This window comes from Phalaenopsis equestris, unplaced genomic scaffold (assembly GCF_001263595.1).
Source record: "Phalaenopsis equestris unplaced genomic scaffold, ASM126359v1 Scaffold000763, whole genome shotgun sequence".
Taxonomy (NCBI): domain Eukaryota; kingdom Viridiplantae; phylum Streptophyta; class Magnoliopsida; order Asparagales; family Orchidaceae; genus Phalaenopsis; species Phalaenopsis equestris.
In genome coordinates, this window is record NW_018165203.1 from 190,001 (window position 1) to 212,510 (window position 22,510).

General features: G+C 33.4%; 1 protein-coding gene across 5 annotated transcripts in view; it reads left to right on the forward strand.

Moving 5' to 3' along the window:
• The window catches only part of LOC110031041 (eIF-2-alpha kinase GCN2), a 183,714-nt gene extending 163,645 nt beyond the window's left edge, over nucleotides 1-20,069 (forward strand). For 3 of the 5 annotated variants that reach the window (XM_020734072.1, XM_020734073.1, XM_020734069.1), the window contains exons 25-29: nucleotides 12,091-12,195; nucleotides 12,598-12,683; nucleotides 12,769-12,871; nucleotides 12,950-13,072; nucleotides 19,729-20,069. In XM_020734072.1, coding sequence (XP_020589731.1) covers nucleotides 12,091-12,195; nucleotides 12,598-12,683; nucleotides 12,769-12,871; nucleotides 12,950-13,072; nucleotides 19,729-19,839 — 528 coding nt within the window. In that variant the 3' untranslated portion in view covers nucleotides 19,840-20,069. Of the gene's footprint in view, nucleotides 1-12,090; nucleotides 12,196-12,597; nucleotides 12,684-12,768; nucleotides 12,872-12,949; nucleotides 13,073-13,248; nucleotides 13,364-19,728 lie in introns of those variants that run through there. The other 2 variants (XM_020734070.1, XM_020734071.1) reach the window with 2 other exon arrangements.
• Nucleotides 20,070-22,510: the final 2,441 nt, after the last annotated feature.

Genomic DNA, 22,510 nt, shown 5'->3' on the forward strand with positions numbered 1-22,510 from the left:
TAAGAAAGGCCCAAAAGGGACATGAGCAAGTAGGTAAGCATTTCCAAAATTGGTAGAGATTGCATAGCTTGCACTATGGATTTTTCATCGCTGGATACTAAAACCCCAAGTCTATTAAGTCATGAAGATAGCCGACCCAACACGACTATGAACTACATGTCAGCATGTTTTGTGTTGTCCAAAGAAGCTCAATAAACTTAAATTCACGGGAAAGAAATGTATAAAAGTCTATAACTCTACCCGTACAGAGAAGTCAAGAGTGACAATTATATCTACCAAGGGTATGACTAGGAAGCCTAAAGAGTGGAAAATCAATAAGTGACTATATAACCAAATCACATCACAAAGGACTTAAGATATGTTATGTTTTGGAAAGCATCTAACTCTCTAGGCATATTAGATAGCCACCTAAGCGAAGAACTTATGTCAGGCGAGTCAGGTTGAAGAATCAAGAATACTTCTCTAAACATACATATGATGAAATTATCTAACTCTATAAGCATGGAGGCCCTTTTAATATGATTGGGAAGATAGCCGTGCAATGTGTATTCATTTTAAAATTTGCAGGGTGACATGCGGGAATGTAAAATGTTGGTGCAAATGTTATGTGATATAAAGTAACAAACACTATTAAACAAGTAGCAAAAGATGTACTTGGAGAATCAAAAGAAAATGGTTCTTTAAATTAAAATAGTTGGTGGTGGAATAATAATATGCAAGAAAAAATAAAATATAAGAAGTTATGTTATAAAAATTGGTTTAAATGTAAAAGCGTAGATAACTGGAAAAATTATCAAATGGCCTGCGGAGAATCTAAAAAAATAATATGTGACGCTAAAAGTTATGTTTTTGATGATCATAATAATAGATTAGATGCTGAGGGTGAAAAATGCACGCATAAACTAGCCAAACAAAGTGAAAAGAAAAGTAAATATTTAACTCAAGTAAAGTGTATTAAAGATAAAAATCAAAAAGTCAAAAAGTGATTTTCTTAGAAATGATTTTCTTAGAAAAAGATATTCAATGTAGGTGGGTGAGTTATTTTGATAAACTTTTAAATGAAGTTTCTAAATCACGATCGATCTTAGTGATCTTAATATCGTTAATAATAATAAAATATTTCATTTTTATCGTCGCATTAGTAAAAAATAAGTTGATGAAGCTTTAAAGAAAACCAGGGTTGGAAAGTCTGTAGTTACTGATGATATCCCAATAAAAGTATGGAAATGTTTAGGAGATTTGGGAGTTTTTTTGGCTTACTAAACTCTTTAATATTATTTTAAAAACTAAAATGATGCCTGAGGAGTGGAAGAAGAGTATTTTGGTCCCCATTTTTAAGAATCAAGGGGATGCACAAGTTTGCAAATTATAGAGGAATTAAGTTGATGTGTCATACTTTAAAATTATGGGAGAGGGCAATTCAGCATAGGTTAAGACATATGTCTGGCCGCAATTATAAAAATCTTCAATTTGGTAGGTCCAAGTTAGGTGCGACTTGCGGCTCACAAGATAATAAGGAGAATCTACATTTGATTTTTTTTTTTTTTTTAAAAATCTAACGATAAGGTTCCAAGAGACATCCTTTGGAGAGTTCTTGAGAAGAAAGGTGTTGATATGAATTATATTCAAGTCATTAAAGATATATACTAGAGTTGTTACTTGTGTTTGAACTGAAGGAGGATTGACCAAATATTTTCTTATTTCTATTGGATTACATCAGGGATCGGCTTTAAGCCCATATCTTTTTGCTTTAATTATTGATTGTCTTACTGGACATTTACAGAAGGATGTACCTTTGTGTATGCTTCATGCTGATGCTATTCTTCTCGTGGATAAGACGAGAGAAAAAGCCCTGAAAAAACATGAATTATGGAGGTCTACATTGGAGTCTAAAGGCCTTCATTTGAGTAGTACTAAAACTGATACATGAAATATAAATTTAGTAGTAGTAGCTCTAGTGGCAGAAGTGTATCTTTGGGTGGTCAAATTATCAAATTGTGTGAACAATTTGGATATCTCGGGTCTGTTGTTCAAAGCAATGGTGATATAGATGGGGATGTTAATATTAGAATTCAAGTTGATTGGTTGAAGTGGAGGAATGCTTCGGGCTTTTTGTGTGAAAGAAAAGTACTGCTTAGACTGAAAGGAGCTTTTTATAAGACGATGTTGAGACCTGTAATGCTCTATGGTGTTGAATGTTGGCTTTTAAAAGAGAAGCATGATCCTAAGTTAAGTGTTGTCGAGATGAGAATAATTAGGTGGATGAGGGGCTTTACACTTAAAGACCAAATGCAAGATGATTTTATCCGTGATAAGGTTGGTGTAGCTCCTATGAAGGACAAAATTAGGGAAAGTCAAATTAGGTGGATGAGGGGCTTTACACTTAGAGACCAAATGCAAGATGATTTTATCCGTGATAAGGTTGGTGTAGCTCCTATGAAGGACAAAATTAGGGAAAGTCATTTAAGATGGTTTGGTCACATTAAGCGTCGACCATCTGATGATCCGATTAGGAGTGTAGATGTTTTAGATTCGACTTATGTTAAGAAAGACAGAGGTAGACCTAGGAATACTTGGGTTTATTGTATAAAAAATGATTTTAGTTTATTAGAATTAAATGAAAATATGACAGTAAATAGGACTAATGATAAATGAAAATATGACAGTAAATAGGACTCAATGGAGAAAAAGATTCATGTAGCTGACCCCACGTAGTGAGATTAAGGCTTTGTTGTTGTATACTATAACCCTAGTTCTAAGCAAACATTTACAAAGTGCAACCTATCCAGCATCTAAGTGAAGTAACACTTGTTGGACCTTGATGGGGTCACCATGTCTGACCTCATCTTGAGCATTTGTGATACCGTTCTAAGGCTTCTATAATGTATTTGAGAACGCAAAAAAAGTGTTGGCAAGTTGTTGGATGCGTAAGGAAAGCGGGAGGACGAATGTTAATTGACATCTGGCATGAACGACATTATGACAGCGAATTGAAAGTGGAAAACAGTTGTTTTATACTGTCAAACAACGGTGGGTGGCAATTTGGACGACAAAGGAGGCTCCCAAATGTCTGAGAGATATCACCACTTTGATCATATCAGGCTACAAACACACCACCTGAAAGAAATCCAAAGATATAACACTCTGGGATAGAAAACTAGGAGAAACATCTCCAAATAACATAAAAATAGCCAATTGTCTGAAAGAAACAATAAATACATGATATAAACAGTCTATGTTGGAGGAAACCTTAATTAACAATAAAGAAATAAGAAATAAATTAGAAAAGATAAAGTTCCTCGCTGAATTTGCCGATCAGATGAAATTCTTCTGGAAACCTTAATTAACAATAAAGAAATAAGAAATAAGAAATAAATTAGAAAAGATAAAGTTTCTCGCTGAATTTGCCGATCAGATGAAATTCTTCCTGTTCAAAATTCATGCAACATGTTTCTTGTTCTGGTCTATCGTGAAATTGTGAAAATTCTGCTAAAAATCTCAACTAGAACAAAAATTAATCCCAATTCCTCATACTCTCTTGTGGGGTCGATTCTGATATTGCTAGTGTTTTGTAGAGCGGGGGATCCGGTGAATTTTTATGGAATGGGAGGCGGACGGACACTCTTGCATCATTCTTATGAGCTATGAGAGGCTTTTCTTTCTCTGTGGAAGTTTTTGAAAGCGATCTATCGCCACCATAATATAGTTATCATTGTGTTGAGTCTGAGGCAATCCCATTACAAAATATATGCTCACGTCCTTTTCCTGCAACTTTATAACATATACATGATTCTAAAACACATTTTGAAAGATTAAATAAACATTCTTATTTTGTACAATCAGAGCTGAAACTTCATATATAAGTTCATTCTAATGACCCAAGTTTTGACCTCTTAAATTTGTAACTTGCTTCTCCCACTCAGACTTGGGTGCTTCTAATTAATAAAATTGTTTAGAGAAATTTACCCTCGAATGACATCCATATCATGTTGGACCACTCTCAATGACAACCACCCAAGAGGTAAATTGTCGGTCAGGATATTCAGCGAGCCCCTCCACAAGGGCTGCCCCTTTTCTGGTATCGGTTGCTCGGATTCACTTCCTTGTAGAATAACTAATGTTAATTTACCTGGATTCTCTCTCATGGGCTCAGCATGAATCACTGATTTCTCTTCCTCATCAGGTGGAAGTTGAGACAACTATCTGAAATCTTTATTCTCTTTTTTGTCACAGTCCTTTTTTTCAACTGCTTCCTACTCAGTGAAAATAACATTCTTTCGTTTTGGCATTTAGATGCCTTGTGGCCCAGATAGTGACACTTGAAGCATTTTTTGGAGGGGATGGATTTGAGAGTACTGTCAATCTTGACCTTTTATCCACTTTATGGGTTCCTCCTCTGGCAGGGTCAGCTTAGGTGCTCCCCTAGGTGTACTCTTGATATTTGATTTGATGGTTTAACTTTATTTGTAAGGTGTGATTGTTACTTAGTAACAATGCTCTCTCCACATTCAAAGCCAAGGTTTATACATCGTGTTAAGGACCAATACAACTGCATTTGTACCACAATCCTAATAGATTGCCTCAGTTCTACAAAGTACCTCACTATTATGTTCTCCTCTAGTTTCACTATATCACATTTTGGATAGATTTGATCAAATTCAACTGTGTACTCGTCCACAAAAGAATCTCTCTGGTGCAAACGGTTGAGTTTAGTGAATATATCCTGTCGGTATTGTGGGGGAAAGTATTTTTGTTACATCTCTCTTTTCATTTTAGATCAAGTAGTAATTTCATTTTTTCTCTCAAGCTGACGATGATGCTTTAAGTTCTCCTAACATAATGAATCTTTACATATTAATTGTTTTCTTAGGACTGGGTATGTGATAGTTTTTTTCTTTTTAGTCAATTATTTAATCGAATTTGATTCACATATATTTCAATTGTTTAGAATCATTCTAGAGAGAAGAGTCGCCACAATCGCTTGTGCAAAAGAAGTCTAGGGAGCTACTATAGATGATGTGTATGTTCCTAGTGGTCACTGCTTCTCTAACCATTGTTGTGCTGATATTGGTCAACATCATGATACATTCTTATGTAAACGTTCAGTAAAAGCATCCATAACTAAAGCAGAAAAATGGGCTAAAGCCGATCCTCGTTATCCAATGGAAACTGGAAAATGCTTTGTCAATCCTCTTTCTGTTCGAACACAAGTGACAGTTATAGCATACATATCTTTAATGACTTGAATATAGGTCATATCGACACCTTTCTTTACTAGAACTCTCAAAAGAACGTCTCTTGGAACCTTATCGTAAGTTTTGTGTTAATCAATAAAAATATATGTAGATCCTTCTCTCTCTTTGCCTTCTCAATCAAATCTCTCAATAAATGTGAACCTTCCATAGGAGACTTTCCCAACATAAATCCAAACTTATTATGAGAAATCATTGTATCACATCTTAACATATGTTCAATTACTCTTTCCAATAATTTTGATGTATATCACATCTTAACATATGTTCAATTACTCTCTCCAATAATTTTGATGCATGACATGTTAACTTAATACCTCTATAATTTGCACTCTCACGCATCACCTTTTTTCTTAAAAACAGACTCTTCCTTCACTCCTCGAGCATCTTTTTAGTTTTTAAAATAATATTAAAAATTTTAGTAAGCCAATAATCCTCAAATCTCCTAGATATTTTCTTACTTTTATTGGGATACAATCCGGCCCAACAGATTTACCGCCATTAGTTTTCTTTAAAGTCTGATCAACTTCATTATTACTATTGCAATGATAAAAATAAACAAATTTATTATCATTATGATATTGAGACCTCTAAGGTCGATCGTGTTTTCAAAAACTTCATTGAAAGTTTATCAAAATATCTCACCCACCTATATTGAATATCTTCCCCTAAGAAATTCGTTTTTTTAATTTTTATCATTTATACTATTTATTTAAATTATATATTTACTTTTCTCTTCTCTTTGTTTGGCTAGTATTTAATTTATAATAAATATAATAAAAAATAAAATTGTTAGCATCACAAACTGTTCTCTTAGACACTCTATGGACCACCTTATATTTTTCTCAATTTTGTAAGTGTTTACATTTAACCAATTTTTATGAAAAAACTTCTTAGATTTTATCTTTTCTGGCACATTATTATTTCACTACCAACTGTTCTTATTTATTAAAATTTTTTCGTTTGATTCCTAAATATAACTTTTGTCATTTATTTAATAGTGCTTATTAATTTATCCCACATCGAATTAGTTTTTTTAGTAACATCCCAAATATTGAAGTCTTGAAGTTTACTCATAAAAAATAATTTTATTTGTTTTTTTTAGGTGCTCGATCTAATTCTATGATAATTTTTTTTTGTATTTTTTATCTTCCTACTCATCTTAAAATCCAACAATAATAATCGATGTTAAGTATTTAAATCATTACTTGGAATAATTGTATAATCTTTACATTCTCAACGATATTTTTTTTTTCATAAATAATAATATGCTTATATCTCTTCTTAAATAAAGTATTAAAAATAACAAAATCTTAAGCTAATGTAACATCTAATATGATTCTATTTTTTTCATTTATCACTCCAAAATCATAGTCATTATGAATATTTCTAAAATCTTCTACCACTTTACTAACATATCTATTTAACTATTTTTCAATAAAAAATCGTTCTTCATGATTAATTCTTCTTGTTAACTTCAAAATTTTTCTTTTGAACCTACATCTAAATCTATTTGGGGAGCATAAGTACTTATAACATTAAAATTTTAGTATCAACAATAATTTTGAAGGCTATAACTCTATTCTGAATTCTGTTAATTTTTACAACATGAGCTTTCAAACTATTATTTATAATCACACGTGCAACATTTCTAGTGCGACTCCTACCTGAATACTAAAGTTTACAACCTAAGTTATCAATTTCTTCAGTTTTTTTCCCAACTCATTTAGTTTTTTGAATGCATAAAATATTTATCTTCCTATGAATCATAATATTTACTAATTTTGTTAATTTACTTGTGAGAGTACTTATATTCCAAGATCTTATTCTAATATTAGTTTCATGAACTAACTTTTTGCCCTCATTCATTCATAATGTGTGAACTCTTGCTTATTTAACAACACACTTGGGCATTGGTGTGGCACTTCTTACACATTTTTCACTGTATTCAGGTCATGCAACACATCACTTTCAGGGGATGTCCTATTATTTACACAATGATTTAAATGATTCATGTCATGATTTTTTTAAGAAAAAATTTATGCTAACTGTCAACTACTTAACGCAACTCTTCACGTCTTGCGTTTGGGGCTTTTAATTAAACAAAGAGTTTTATTTTTTTGGTCATTCATATAAAGCCTTTTATGTTAATTTAATGCATTATAAGACTGAAATTGCTCACTAAGTTGTGTAAACTTACTATTTAAATTATTTTCTTTCAGATATAATACTAGATTGATATGACTTACACGAGAGATTTAGTTTACAGGAGGATTGTTGGTCGTTTTTTCTTTGAAAATATATTTAATTTAATACGTATATAATATTTATTTTAAAAATAATTTTTTAATTTTCAAAAATGAGACCAGATAGATCTTATATATTTAATAGTTTAGCTAATTGAGCATAATACCATAAGTGATGCACTATCTCGGAAGATAAGTATATCACTTGATAGTAGACTTAACAATTTAAAACAAGAAATTGATTACTTTTATTTGGTTTGCGAAATTTATGACCGATAATTCTCCTATCTAATATAAAGAGTAGACATGGTTTAGATTATCTAGGTTACAAATTCTCCTACAGCCGCAAACCTATATAGTTAATTACATCTTACGCAACCAAAAACACCTAAGAAAACTCTCGATTAAGATAAGAGATTTCATCTTTAAGAATTCAAAGTTTAGTTTTCACGGTTGGTTATAGGAAAATCAAGTAGGAACAACTCAATGTGAAATAGTTATTTTGGGAATTCAAATGAGCAAAAAGTAGGCGATGTCGAGGATACCGAGGAAACCTCGGTAACATCTCAAACTAATCTATGGTTTGATTTTATTTCTCTGAAAAGGGAAGTTATTTAATTTTTAAAACCTGCAATTTATTAGAATTTTAGAACATATATTTGCACGACATATGACAGTGCAAACGACCCAAGAAGATAGTAGGATTTACGTTGTACCGAACAACGATATCAAAATTTTAAAAGAGTAAGGCTTATATCGTATGACATACGATCGTACGAAGGTCTAAAAGATAGCGTGAGGATTTTTGTCATGTTAGACGAACGACCTCGAGGTCCTAAGGGTTTATGCTATTTAATACTATGAAATTTTTAGTTGATGATCGTCATTTGCTTCATGTGGTGGTCTTGATTGTCACCTGAAGTCCTCCGCTGCTCGATTGCACCTTTTTACTTCATAAAGAGCTTGCTATGGGCTCTTCACTGTGGCGGTTTTGGGTTCTAAAAAGTGTGTTTGTATTGGCAAATATTTGCTATTGTTGGGTCGTTGAGTTTTGCTGCAGGGTTCCTCCTAAACAGGTGATATATTTTCATCTATTCTAGGGGCCCTTAACAGGTATAGTAAGTAACAGAATAGTAATGTATCTTGTGTAAACAATCAAATATATATAGTAAAGTATAGTAAAAGAGAAAGTGCAGTAATAAGAAAATACATTAAAAAGAAAGTGGTAGTATGTACATACCGCCTCTGAGGCCACTACTAAAGAGTTAAAATTACAGGTAAAACATGCAAATATTACGAAAGATTAAAAAACGAAAGATATGAGGATATGTGTATATATAAAAAAAATGGGTCAAGTGACAAATATATGAAAGATTGAAGTTGGGTATAAGAATTTATGCTGTGGGTGGGCTTAGACACAGGATCGGCCCTATTAATTCTCGAGGGATATCTGTAGGCAACCATAAGCAATCTGTGTGCATAAGATTCAACTTCGGAGAGATGCTACCAACGAGACGATCAGAAGAGGGCAACTCCTAGCCCAAACAAAGTGATTAACGAGTGGACTCGTAGAAGCTAACACCCAAAATTCTTAGTTTGTCAGGTATATAATTAAAGTTAAACTTTCATTTAGCATTCTGAAATATTAGTGTTATGAGGAAAAGATTTAGTTATATTTTATATGTGTTATCTAAATCAGATGGTCCACGAGTTAGTCACGTTATTGGGTTAGAGCTACAAACATCCTAGAAAAGTACAGACAGCTTCTCGCCAACTGTTGGTGAATTGTAGCATTGCTCCTACACCCTCATAAAGTCATTAGGTCAGAAATAGTAATATTATTATTTTTTTTCTTTTTTTAGCACCAAAAGCTTTTCACATCATCGCCCTTAACCCCAAAATTTCCGACTTATAACCTCGCTCGATGATTTATTTGACACTACCCCATTATGAATATTTCCACTTATGTCAAGCATCTCCAGAATTGGTATTAGGGTAAGAATATAAGAATATTAGGAGAATTTTAAGGTTTGCATATAGCTGCCATAGGTTCTCTCTATGTTTTCTATAGTGATGATAGAGAGTGTGTATAGCAAAACCTGATAAACTTTCTGTGGGGTCATAGAACAAACCTACAACACGAGTGGAGAAACTTTCTACTGATTATCTCAATTAAAATTCTTGGCAGCATGCTTACAAAAGAAATCAGCAACCACAAAAAAAAAAAAAAAAAAAAAAAAAAAAAAGGCTCAAACGTCAAGAAAATCGAGCAACCAAGCAAGGTATCAATCAATCAAGCAAGAATACCTAGAGATCGTGCAAGAAAACGGGGTAGCCAGTGTAAAAATCGAGCAGCCGACATGAAAAAATGAGCTAATTAACAAGGCAGCATAAAACACACCATGAATTACAGATTGTTATAGCATATGCACCTTCATTACCAGGCTACAATGCTGCTAATTAAATCAGCCCATCCCAAAAGCGCTACCACATATATTTCAAACAACCACAAACAATTTCAGCAAACTAACCGGGAAGTCCTTCCACAATATTAGAGAAAAGGACCTCTTTATATCATTTAAACCTATTAGCCATAAAAAAATGAATTCAGCTCTTGCTAATAGGAAGATATAATGAACCTTTAAAAATAGATTCAAATTACTCTAAGCTAGATTGATTAGCCGAGTAGACAAGAAATCTCTCCACAACTCAAGCCGACCAAAGCAGATTTCACACGGTAGAAGCAAATAATTTCTCTTAATTCGATTAAGAACAAGGGAATACTTCTTACTGCATGAAAACTTTCACAAATAAACCAAAGAAGAACCCGAAATAACAAGGTTTTTTACCTGCAATGCTTGAAGGAAGAAGAGGATCAAGGACCTCAGATGGTCGAGAAAGAAATGCCCGCACAAAGAATGTGCCAACTAATATATCCAACAACAACTCGAAATCCCTCCCTCGAAAGGGTTCTTATAGCCGGAGGAAGGGAGATGCTTGCTACAAAACCTACAGGCTGTTAGGAGAGCGTGATAAGGATCAGGGAAGTGGCGAACAGAGAAAGCGATAGGGGTCGGGGGAATTGGCGACATAGGTCAGGCTACGCGAGTGGGAACGACTCGAATCCTTTGTGAAAGGATTCTCCCGCGTGAGAGGGGGAGAGGTGTTTGGCTAATGCACGAAGGAGAGGAGCTCGGGAAGAGCTTCATGCGTGTGAGAAAATGGTAGTGAGGGGTTTTTTTGTGTGTGTGTGTGTGTTTTTTTGGTTAAATTTTTTATTATTAATATTATTGTTTTGATTATTTAAGGGTATTAGTTCTCGTATTTTGTCTCGTGTATGGAATTATATCGACGTATATGTCTTTCCAAGGTAAAATTGACGTTTCGGGCACGCTCGTGCTGTTCTTTTCGTCATTCGGGATCATCCGGACAAGTCCGTCGACAATCAGACCAATTTAACTCTGAATTGTGTGCAGCGCGACATACGAAGTCATTTGGCTTGATCAGAGTCGTTTAACGAGCAAAATGGTAACCGGTCATTGCTTAAATAACAACCAAAGCTAAGCAAACCGCTCTGGGCAGTAAGTCACCTGCCATACGTTGTGGGGTTTCCTTATGGTTTTTTCAATCCCTATAGTAACTCAACTCGAGTTTCAATATATTGTTTTTAATCGACTTAACTAAACGCCGAGGATTAAAAAATGATTTGAATTTTTTAATAGTGTGGGTCCCAATACAAGTTTTCTAGGAGAGTTCAAAGGAAATCCTAAGGATAGATCCTAGGTTCTAAATGAAGTAGAAGAAAGACCTCATAAAAAAAAGGTCAACAAGAATGACTATTGTTGATAGGTATTATGTTGTGCATTGTGGTGGTAGTTATTGTCCTTTTTACTTTTGAGTAGTAATGTTGTTGTGTGTTCGTTTGAGCTATTTTACGTGCAAACTATCATGTTAATTTTGGATGATATACTTTGTGTAATATATTTTATGGTGTCTTAGCATCACTTTATAAATTGAATGTTATAAAAATCCGTGGGAATTTAATGAAATGTTAATACCATCCAACCATAGTTCTTTCTTTAATACTAAGCTATCATGCTAGGTCATTAGCATCACTTTATAAATTGAATGTTATAAAAATCTGTGGGAATTTAATGAAATGTTAATACCATCCAATCATAATTCTTTCTTTAATACTAAGCTATCAGGCTGGGTCGTGAAATTATAATTGTTAGAAATTTGCACCAATTTGATGGGCGGATTAAAGTGTTATTGGGCCAATAGAAAGGAACATGAGTGGAGTAAAAATAATGTGATAGAAGTTGTTTAAAATAATTCATGGAGACTATTTGGTCCTTGATGAAACACTTAGCAGGAAGGAGCACACAAATAAGGATTCATAAACTTTGACCTCCAATAGTTGTGATAAGGTTGATGATGATCGTTATGATGTTAGTAATAGTAATGAAATTGGGTGATATACCTTTAGATTCACATGTTTGTGTTCCGATAAATTCATATTAGGGACTTAAAAGAGATTTTCTTACTAAAAAATTATATTAATATTCATACTATTATTGATGTGAATGCAGGTATTCCTAAAAGATCATATGCAAGTTCCAGTATCTGAAGCTACATTGATAGCAGTTGGTGGCCGTTACGACTATTTGGTTCATCAGAAGTGGAATCATGAAAATGTATGTTGTATGTGCATACGTTATTCTAAGTTTTTTATGTTAAGTAAAATTATTGAGACTTCCTTCCTTAGGTTTCAAATATTAACCTTATATTATGTTATAGATAAGTTTTTTATTGCCTTCTGATTGATGGTCCTATTTTTTCTTGTAACATTAAAAAAAATGACTGGTGGCTAGGAGCCTATTTGTTTGATAATATTGAACTGATACGTAGCAACATTTTTTGAATTAATTTTGGCAACTGACATTTCTTCTGAGGGGACAAAAAAAATGCATAAATATTTTATATTTTAAACGTTGTTTTCTTTAAACAGTACTGTATATAGTGCTTAATGCATTCATTTAATATACTTTATTTTAAGGTACTATTTTGCATCTTTTTTGCTTTTTTTTTTCTACTAGAGGTCAAATCCGCCTGGTGCAGTTGGAACTAGCCTTGCATTAGAGAAGGTCTTTCGTCATTGTTTGATGGATATCAAGCCCTTCAGGTGAAATATCTCATAATTATCTGATAACTTATGCACGGACTTTAAACTTAGCATATTATCTTCTATCCACTGTTATGTTGGGCAGAATTGAAGTCAACACGAATGTGCTTGTCTGCTCCAAAGGTGGGGGAGGTCTGCTGCTTGAACGCATGGAATTAGTTGCCGAATTGTGGCAAGCTAACATGAAGGTCTTTCTCATATGAAGCAGTACATCACAGATTATGCATCTGTATTCTAAATAATCCATTAATTTGATTGTTTAACAGGCTGAGTTTGTTCTACTACCAGACCCAAGTCTCACTGAGCAGTATGAATATGCAGCAGAGCATGATATTAAGTGCCTTATTATCATAACTGAAACTGGTCTTTCTCAAACTGGTCTCATAAAGGTAGTAGTTATAGTCATTTTTAAATAGTGTGGGATTTTATCATTCTCCAATCCCATTTTGCTTGTACAATATGTTAAAAACATTTTGGATTTACTGCCATTTTATTTTGTTTCGCTTCAGTTCTGTCTTTTAAAATTTAAGGTAAATTTCTTGCAAAGAATAATGTTTTATGCCAGACTTTGGATGAAGAAACAAACAGGAGCTGGGACCTTCTATATCTTACATGTATTCTTGCATTCAGAATATTATCCATGCTTATTGACTTGACAGTTGTCAGCTGATTCTTCTAAATCTGCCATGCGTATCCTTGTAAAATCTACTTTTTCTTAATTCAATTCTATGTTCTATGTTTTACTAGATGGTTCTTTTGAATTATCAGAAAGATCATCTCTACCAACTGCTTATATTTAAATATGAGTAGTCATCATTCTTTGAAATATTGCATTAAAATATCAAAAAGGTACAAAAACTATGTATGTGTGCATCTATCATGTACAAAAGTGAGATATATTGTCTGTAAGTATATAAGAAGGCTCCCTATCATCATCAACATGCATCAAAAGAAACGAGTCATGACGGGCTAGCTTGGCGCAAAAAATGAATTGCCCCATTACATTCATTCGATGCCATCATATTTGTTACAAGGAAACTGTCACAACCTATTGTTTTTGGGCTGTGAAAATTTTTGACGGTTTTTTTCAAAGAGATATGATTCCAAGTCAAATTTTCAAAAAACAAATTGAATTTTTGATAAGATGCTACCTTGAGATTTTGCCCTCATTAAGGATTTTATAATCTAATTCAAGGTTTTTTCATTGTTAAAATTCCCATAGTTAATTAATTATTTCAGTGATAAGAGAGAACTCTCAATTAAAGTTAGTCATTAGATTTTGAATGTTTAACATATAGTAGCAGCAACTTTGGTTTCGAAAGAGAACTTACCACCTACTCTTTAAAGCGCATTGTTGGGGAATGAAAATAGTCCCGATCAAGATCTCATTTTTTTCGTTATTTTGGAATATTGTGGATGTTAGTTTATTTTATCGGTAAATATTGTAGAATTCTGAGTTTTCTATTTTAGATTTATTCTAAATTTATTCCTTATTATGTTGTACTTTTTTTCATTTTTTTAGTTTGTTGCTTTTGATAAGATGTAATGATAGGAATTAAGTTTGCCATATCCTTTACTTACGAGAAGAGTTGTAATTTGATTATTGTTTCTCCACCTTTCTACATGGTATTAAAGCGTGGGAACAAAACATAACTTCTTTCGGCCGCCTGAACTTTTCCAACAGTTGTCGGAACCCCTTCGTCGGGCTGCAGACCATTCCCGGCTCTTCCCTACAGCTGAAGTTTTTTCTACAGACCTCTTCCTCTATTTTCTTTGATGTCAGATTCTCCTTGCAATCATTATCTTCCTTGATGCAGGCCCTCCTTATCCAAATTATTCCTGCAAGCCTTCCCATGCGCTCACCTTTGTCATAGGATCCTTCTTGCTCCTGGCCCTCTGCTGGATTCTCGCTGCAGGCCCTCTGTGGGTCACTTTGTTGTCGTCAAACCCCTCCTGCTGCTGCAGCAGCAACTGGCTTCTTCTCTATCACTGCCACCCATCTTCCTGCAGCCGCCATAAGTTGTTGGCTCAGTTTCTCACAGTCATCCGCTCCCTTGCTCGTGCTTGTTGATAGCAAGCGGTTACGTTCCAGTTGATAGCAGGCTGTGTTGAATGGTTTTCATCAGAAATAATGATCGCTTGCCACTTGATATGTGTAGGCCACTTCCATGTCTTTAAATGCTCCAACCAGAGCCTTTTTGTTCTGGTGTTTGTTAGCCACTTGGCGCTTTGACTCACGTGCTTCCTCTAGATGTTATAGAACAGAAGATTGTTATGTAGCATACGGAGATGCAAACACTTGCCACCGTGAGCCAAAGGCTAGCAGCTACTCATTCAGCTTTGAGGCTCAAATTAGCAGCAGCTCAGCTGAGCTGCAGAGATTGCAAACACATGTCTTTTGGTTGCCGACAAGCTAAGTAATGTGATCAAGAGCAAACATTCTCATGCCCGATGCTTTTATTACATTGTGCATCAATGTTGGAGAGCTTGCAATGCAAAGGTTCACAACCGTCCGTACGACAAGCCAACAACTGTTGTTGCTACCATTCTCAAGCTCAAGTCAGTGACGAAGACGCCACTCTTTCCATTTCGTGAGCAATGGGATGCTAGCCGACTCCTTGGGTAGGTCCTTTCTATCCTTTTCTAGGATCCCACCTAGACCCTCGCCGCCCCACACCCCCTCCCCCTCCCAAGGGGTCACAACCGTCCCTATGACAGGCCAAAAACTGTTGTTGATACCATTCTCGAGGCACTTACGAAGACACCACTTTCTCCATTTCGCGAGCAATCGGATGCTAGCCACCCCCTTGGGTTGATCCCTTCTATCCTTTTCTAGGATCCCACCTCCATCCACCTCCCCCCTTCTAAATCTAGCCAGGTAGGTTAAAGGTAACGTCGATTGTGTTCTCCTATCTTTCAAGGCGGGGAAACCGATTGTATCATTCGTAATGAGCGGGAACTCATATCAGACACTTATTCAAACAATGGGACAATACCCAAGTGGAGCTTCAGGCCATTAGATCCTTTTAAGATATATGCCAAATGTGAATGCTCAAATGCAAGGGCAGCATCATCGAAGGGGACAACTTCAACATTATGCGCTTTTTGAGTACTACCATGAAGAGGGAATTTTGGCGCAAACAACCACACGAAGCTTCGGATTGACTCGACCCGCAATTATACAGTTAATTAAGTTTCAAAAGATGACCAAAAACATGACCCAATTTATATTTAAGGACTTGTGTGCAACATAAATATGTTATAGAATTTAGAATTTTGATTAATGGTTTACACACCAAGGGTTCTATGCAAGTACACGTTTAGAATTTTGATTAATGGTTTACACACCAAGGGTGCTACGCAAGTACACGTATCATTTCAAGTAATATGGAGTTTTCTTTAAAAACCCAGTATGGAACCTACAGAGAAGAATAGAATTTATATTTCAACTTAGAAGAATTTCTATGTAAACTGCAAACAAAATATGTAGGGGAATAATATTGAAATGTTTGTAAAGGGTTAAAAGCTAAAATTTGTTAAGTCTAATTCAAAGCTAAAAGTAAATGCAATTTTTCGTAACTAGTTATGTTTAAAGAAGTTCGAATAATATGAAAATTCTCTCTTTGAAAAGAGATCATAATTATTGTAGAAACCAAATGTTTAAAGTTTGAAATGTGGTTTTTGACAAATAGGAGCATATCTATTCTTTACTCTCTCCTGAGTGCATAAAAAACATTGATTAATCTAAATTTAAGTTCTAATTGATATGATTATGTTGAGTAAATTCTAGCCTCCTACTTCTAGATTATCCACTATGCTCTCTGTATAAGACTAACTATGCTTTAGGTTTGGAACTAAAAATCAAATTGGTTAAGTTTCTAGTCTGTCACTCTAGAATCACCAATTATGCGCCCATCAAAATTTATCTCTCTATCTATTTGCACTCCAATTATAACTTAGTTCCCCTCATCCTAAGGTTAGCATGACATTCACTAGTTGTTTGAAATTATATTTCTCCCTGGTCATTATATTTCGCAACGAATTATAACATTACAAATGACCAATTTGCAAAGTAAATGAAAAATTGGTGAAAATACCATCACAATTTGCAAAGGAAAACTACTCAAAATTCATAAGGATAATACAACAAAACATAATATATATTAAAACTCAATGTCACAAAACAAAACTTAACAGAAAGTACAAAAAATTATCTCAAACTCTTCCCCAAGCAATTATCTGAAGTTCCTCGATTGACCTTGACTCCAATAAACTCATACAAGACTCTAAAACACTCAAAATCAGAAAGACTCACCACCTCTCTAACAATGGTGGCTGCCCACTCCAATGGTGGTCTAACCTACCAAAAAATGACTCTCTTTTCGTGTGGAAATCTTTCCTATAAATAAAGCTCTAGAAAACACTAAGAGTCACTTCAAGCACCTCTTTTAAATTTATCTAAATTCAATGGATAAAAGTCAAACCGTTTATGGTGCCTAGGCACCCAACTGTAGCGCTATGGCGCTAGCTTCGAGAATTCTTGGCGTCAGGTCAATTTTTGCTCCTTCTGACCTATTTTGCTCCATTTTGGTTCATTTCTATTCATTTTTGCTCTTAAACTTCATTTCTTGTATCTGCAATAAAAAATACGCAAAATATCTTTCATTAAAGCGCAATATACTTTAAAATGTGCAAAAAATGTATATGTAAAAGTAGCATATTTTAGGACATCAATTTCTCCAAACTTAAACATTACTTGTCTTCAAGTAACCATTTTACTATATAAACCAAATATTATACCTTATGGTAGTGAGTTTCATTAAATATTACTATATCCTGCCCTATAAATGTAATAGTAAAACTATAAAAAAATTTGCAATAACTCAGGATAAAACTAAAGCTTAAGAATATCTAGTATGTAAGTTAGGAATTATGATTCTATTCATTTCAAAAATAATTAAAATTAGTCACACTTAAGAATCTCAGAAGAATTAAAAGAAAAAATTATATGTGAACTCTATTAGTAAGCATTTGACTTAGGAATCTCCAAATGAGCCCTTAATCAAAAAATAACCACATTCAAAATATAACTTTTTTTTGTTAATTTATTTTAAATCATAATTTAATTTCACTATTTAATATCGTCTTGCTATTAATATATTTTGATTATTTAAATAATTTATTATTTACATATTATCGAGATATTCCTGATTTACCTTTATCATAATTTAAAGATTTCTAATTTTTAGTGCATTAATAATGAGTACGATTATTTGATTCTCATTATATAATATTAATTATCATTTGCTTAATTATTAATCATAGAAAAAGTTAATACTCAACCCATTATTTATATATAAAAATTTAATAAATTGTATCACTCATGAAAATGTACTAATTATCATTAATCCATTAATTTTAGGATTGCTTCAAACCTAATCATTTTTTCAAATTACTTCAAATCATCAATTATTGTTTTATTTACCTCTCTTCAATCCGTGGTCAGAATATTCCTTCAATGCTTTCTAATTGAATTAATGTAATACCTAGATTAACACTTTTAATTAAAACAATTTATATAACTAAAAACATAAATTGCATAGTTTTACCTCCACATTCGCTCTCGTCAATTCCTTCTCATTTCGATCCAAAAATTCTTTAGTTAACTATTCTGGCCATAAATTAGCATATGCTTATATTATACTTGATTACAACTTCAATGTATATATAAAATCTAAATTAAACAAGCATAACCTTTCTTACACCTTTCGGTTTGGCCCTTACTTGCATGAAGTTTCTTCCTTGCATGAAGCCGTATTCCTTTCTTCGGTTTGGCTCGATATAGCTCTTTCCGCAAGCGAGCCCATCACCTCTTCCTCATTCTTTCACGCACAACACGCACTCTGCTCCCTGCTACGCATGAGATGTGACCCACACTCGAGTCAATATCATCTCCCTGGCTTTGATACAAGGTGCACAGCCTCTCTTTTTCTTCTTCGCACCCGCAGCGTTAACTTCACCTTCCAAGCGCACGAGCCCATCCTCTTTTACATAGAATGCTCCTATGGTGGTGTCTTAAGTTGCCCCTCTAGCCAGCTGTGCTGAATTTTTTTATCGCTTTAACTATCTCCCTGATTCGACACCGACAATCAACACAACTAGTAGATCCCTTGGTTCACTCATTCACACACAGGCTTCTTCCTTCTTCTCCACTTCCTATTTGTTCTTTTGCTTTGTCTTTCAATCTTCTATTCTCATGCCTTTGACTTCTAGGTTTGAATGTGGGCATTCAATTCTTCATAAATAACTGCCAAAACGGTTGAGTTCGAACCGACATTATCAGTTAGAAAAAATAATATAATTAATTATTTATTTATGCAGATATTACAATCTCCCCTCCTTATAAATTTTCTTTGGGTTGAGTTCGAACCGACATTATCAGTTAGAAAAAAGAATATAATTAATTATTTATTTATACAGATATTACAATCTCCCCTCATAAATTTTCTTTAAAATTCATGAACTTTACGTAAGCTAATCATTATGCAGATGAAACATGAAAACTATCCAAAAATCTTCAAAGAATAGTTCTTGTCAAGTGACAATAAAAACAAATTGATAAATCTAATATCTAAGATAAGATAATTCAATTTTATAATCCCCAAAAATAACAACAATTCATAAACAAGGAGACATACCTAACACATACTCAACTTCTAAAATATAAATACATATAGATACTCAACACAAGATAACTAACATGGCACTCATTTTACAAATCACTCCTCAAACTCTACTTGCAGCTATATCTAACAGTAATAGGATCTTCAGAATGAACTATTAATTTATTAAATTCTTTCTATTAATTATTTATTTTATACAAATATTACAATGATGTTATCATGTTAAAATGTGACCTTTTTTTTTTTGTTCAAGGTGAAAAAGAATGGAGTCTTGTTCTCATCATGATTGACCATTTTTAGACTTTTACATGACTCGCGCTTGGTGAAATTCATTACCCAATTCATTTTATATTCCCTTTCAGGTCCGTCATCTTGAACTGAAGAAGGAAAAAGAAATTCAGAGAGGGGAAATTATTAAGTTTTTGACTGATGCTGCCTCTACTCAATTCAGGAACCTTTCAATTTGGAATTAATTACAATTCCAACCTCTACTGGTTTTTCTACTTTGTTTGTAAGCCATCCTGGTTTATTTGAATTTGTGAGCTCATCTGCAGTTCTTTTAGCTTATTTCTTCTGTACTCTACCTATAAATTCTCTTGGAAGAGGGTGGAAGCATTTTCTTCACTGGTTATAAATGAGCGTACGAGGCTCCATTGTCGGGTGTAAAGGTGGGTTGATGTACTTTTTGACTTCTTTTTTAAAGCACAGCAAATTAGTTTCTGTAAAAATCGTTTATATGACCTTAAACTCAATAAAATTATATTAAATTCTTTTATATATATATATATTTTTTTCTGTCATGAAGTTACATGATTTTTAGTTTATATTTTGATGTTTGCTCCCATAGCTTTACCATATGATTTGCAATTTGATTTGAGAAAATTTAATTGTTTCTCATAATGCACATATTTGGAGAAATATCCCTCATATGTTTATTTGACTATCCTTCCTCCAAAGTTTTGTTTATCCAAAACTTCTTTCAAATATGCCTATATATCTGTAAAATTATATCGTGCAAAACGTAAACTTTGTTTCTAGGTCATACATAAACATTACATTGTCTCTTTTAGTTCATATTTCTATTTTAGAATGTTTTCTATAGCAGTGTAAGCAGATTTCAAATGCCTCTAATTGAGATGGAAGTTGTTTAATTGGACATCAATATTTGTGTTTGTGTTTTGGTATGCTTAAATTATTTTGTAGGCAGCTGATTAAAGTGATTTTCAAATGTCATATAGTTTACACTGGTCCTAAGGAAGATAAAAACTAAGAAAATTAAGATCATTTTAATAAAAAATGACAACAATTTAGAGGGTGAAAAAATAGGTTTGAATTAGGTTCGATTAGAAATTGAAAAAGTTTGTTTTCAAACCTTGGCACACTCAATTCTATCTAAATTTGAATTGTTAAAACCATGTTTCAACTTTACTCCATTTTATTCGAGTAATGTTTGGGTTAAACTTGATTAAAGAATTATTCGTTCCTTAGTTTTTGATTGTTGATTGAATTTTGTTTCATTTATAAAATAAGCTTTCAAACAAGTTGGAGAATATTCAATCATTGATTGAATTTGATTTGGACCTTATTCAATCGATAGTAATATTGTTTGTATTTATGTTTAGAATAATTTTTCTACAATGAAAACAATCATTTTTTTTATGTTGAGTGACTAATGGTTCTAAAATGTATTACCCTAAAATTCTCATTTATCTTTGATGATTAAAAATAAGCATACATAAGAACTAAATTATCAAATTGGATTTTTGAGTTGGGCTCAGATCATATATGAAATTGTTTGACCCATATCCAACCTAAATATTAAACATGTTAGAAAATTTAACTCAAACACGACTCTCTTTTAACCTGTCTGAACTGCATCCAATAAATGTGATATGTTTAATACATACATAGCATTAATGCCACTTCTGAGTTGGCGTGTTAAATTTAGTTACTTATATGTTGGTTACTTTTAGGCTAATTTTGTATTGCATGGTCTCGAGTTAATGATCATGACGTTTGTAAATGCATCGGTTTTATGGTTCAAGAAATAACTTGATTGCTTGATTTATAAATAGCATTGTTTTGGGTGCCCTGAATGTTATTATCCCTAAAAAAATATATATGTTAAATAACTTGATCACTTTGAAAGTTAAATACCAACCATCTTCTTGTTAGTTGATATAATTATTATTATTTCCTTTTTGTGATCATGAAAATTAATTTGTGTAATTTCTGCAATTTTGTAAAATTTTTGGATATGTATAACCATTGCAATTGTTTATAATCAATGTTGTGTAATTATAGTTGTATATTGCGCATGTCTACTTTTTGTAATTCCTGAGGAATGTTATGTATATTAAGGCTTATCAATGTTGATGATAAGGTTTACTTGTAATAAATTTAATACCATCATCATTTTTAATTCTTAAAAAAGTTTAGTGATGCAATATATGTAATGTAATTTTGTTGCAATAGGTAGTTCCAATGCCTGGTGTGGGGACTCTCTATGGTCCAGTAGGACCCTCGGTGGAGCCGATCCGTGACGAGGGCGTCACGTGATTGGGTGGAGGAGAATATCACGGACAAATAGTCCCACATCGGCTAGGTGTAGGGCCGAAAAACAGTATTTAAATCCTGGGCTGCCCACCTCTCTTAAGGGCTCTTTTGGGAGGTGACAAGTGGTATCAGAACAGATTACTGCCTGCCAGGTGTGTGGACTCTCCATGGTCCAGTGGGACCCTCGGTGGAGCTGATCCGTGGCGAGGGCGTCACGTGATTGGGTGGAGGAGAATGTGACGGACAAATAGTCCCACATCGGCTAGGTGTAGGGCAGAAAAGCAGTATTTAAGTCCTGGGTTGCCCACCTCTCTTAAGGACTCTTTTGGGAGGTGACATTAGGGTCAACATTGGTGGAAATTTTTTTTATTTTATTATTATTTTTTTGTTGTTAAAATGTTAGTATTAAACAAATAAAATATATGATGATGAAAAATTTTCTATTTTACAATACTTAATTCATAGTTTAAAAGCACTGAATGATTATCTCTTTAAAAGTACCATCCAAATTTTTTTCCCAATAAAATAATATTATACAAGTAAATATTAAAGTTTAGGCATTATATATATAAATACATAAGATTTATA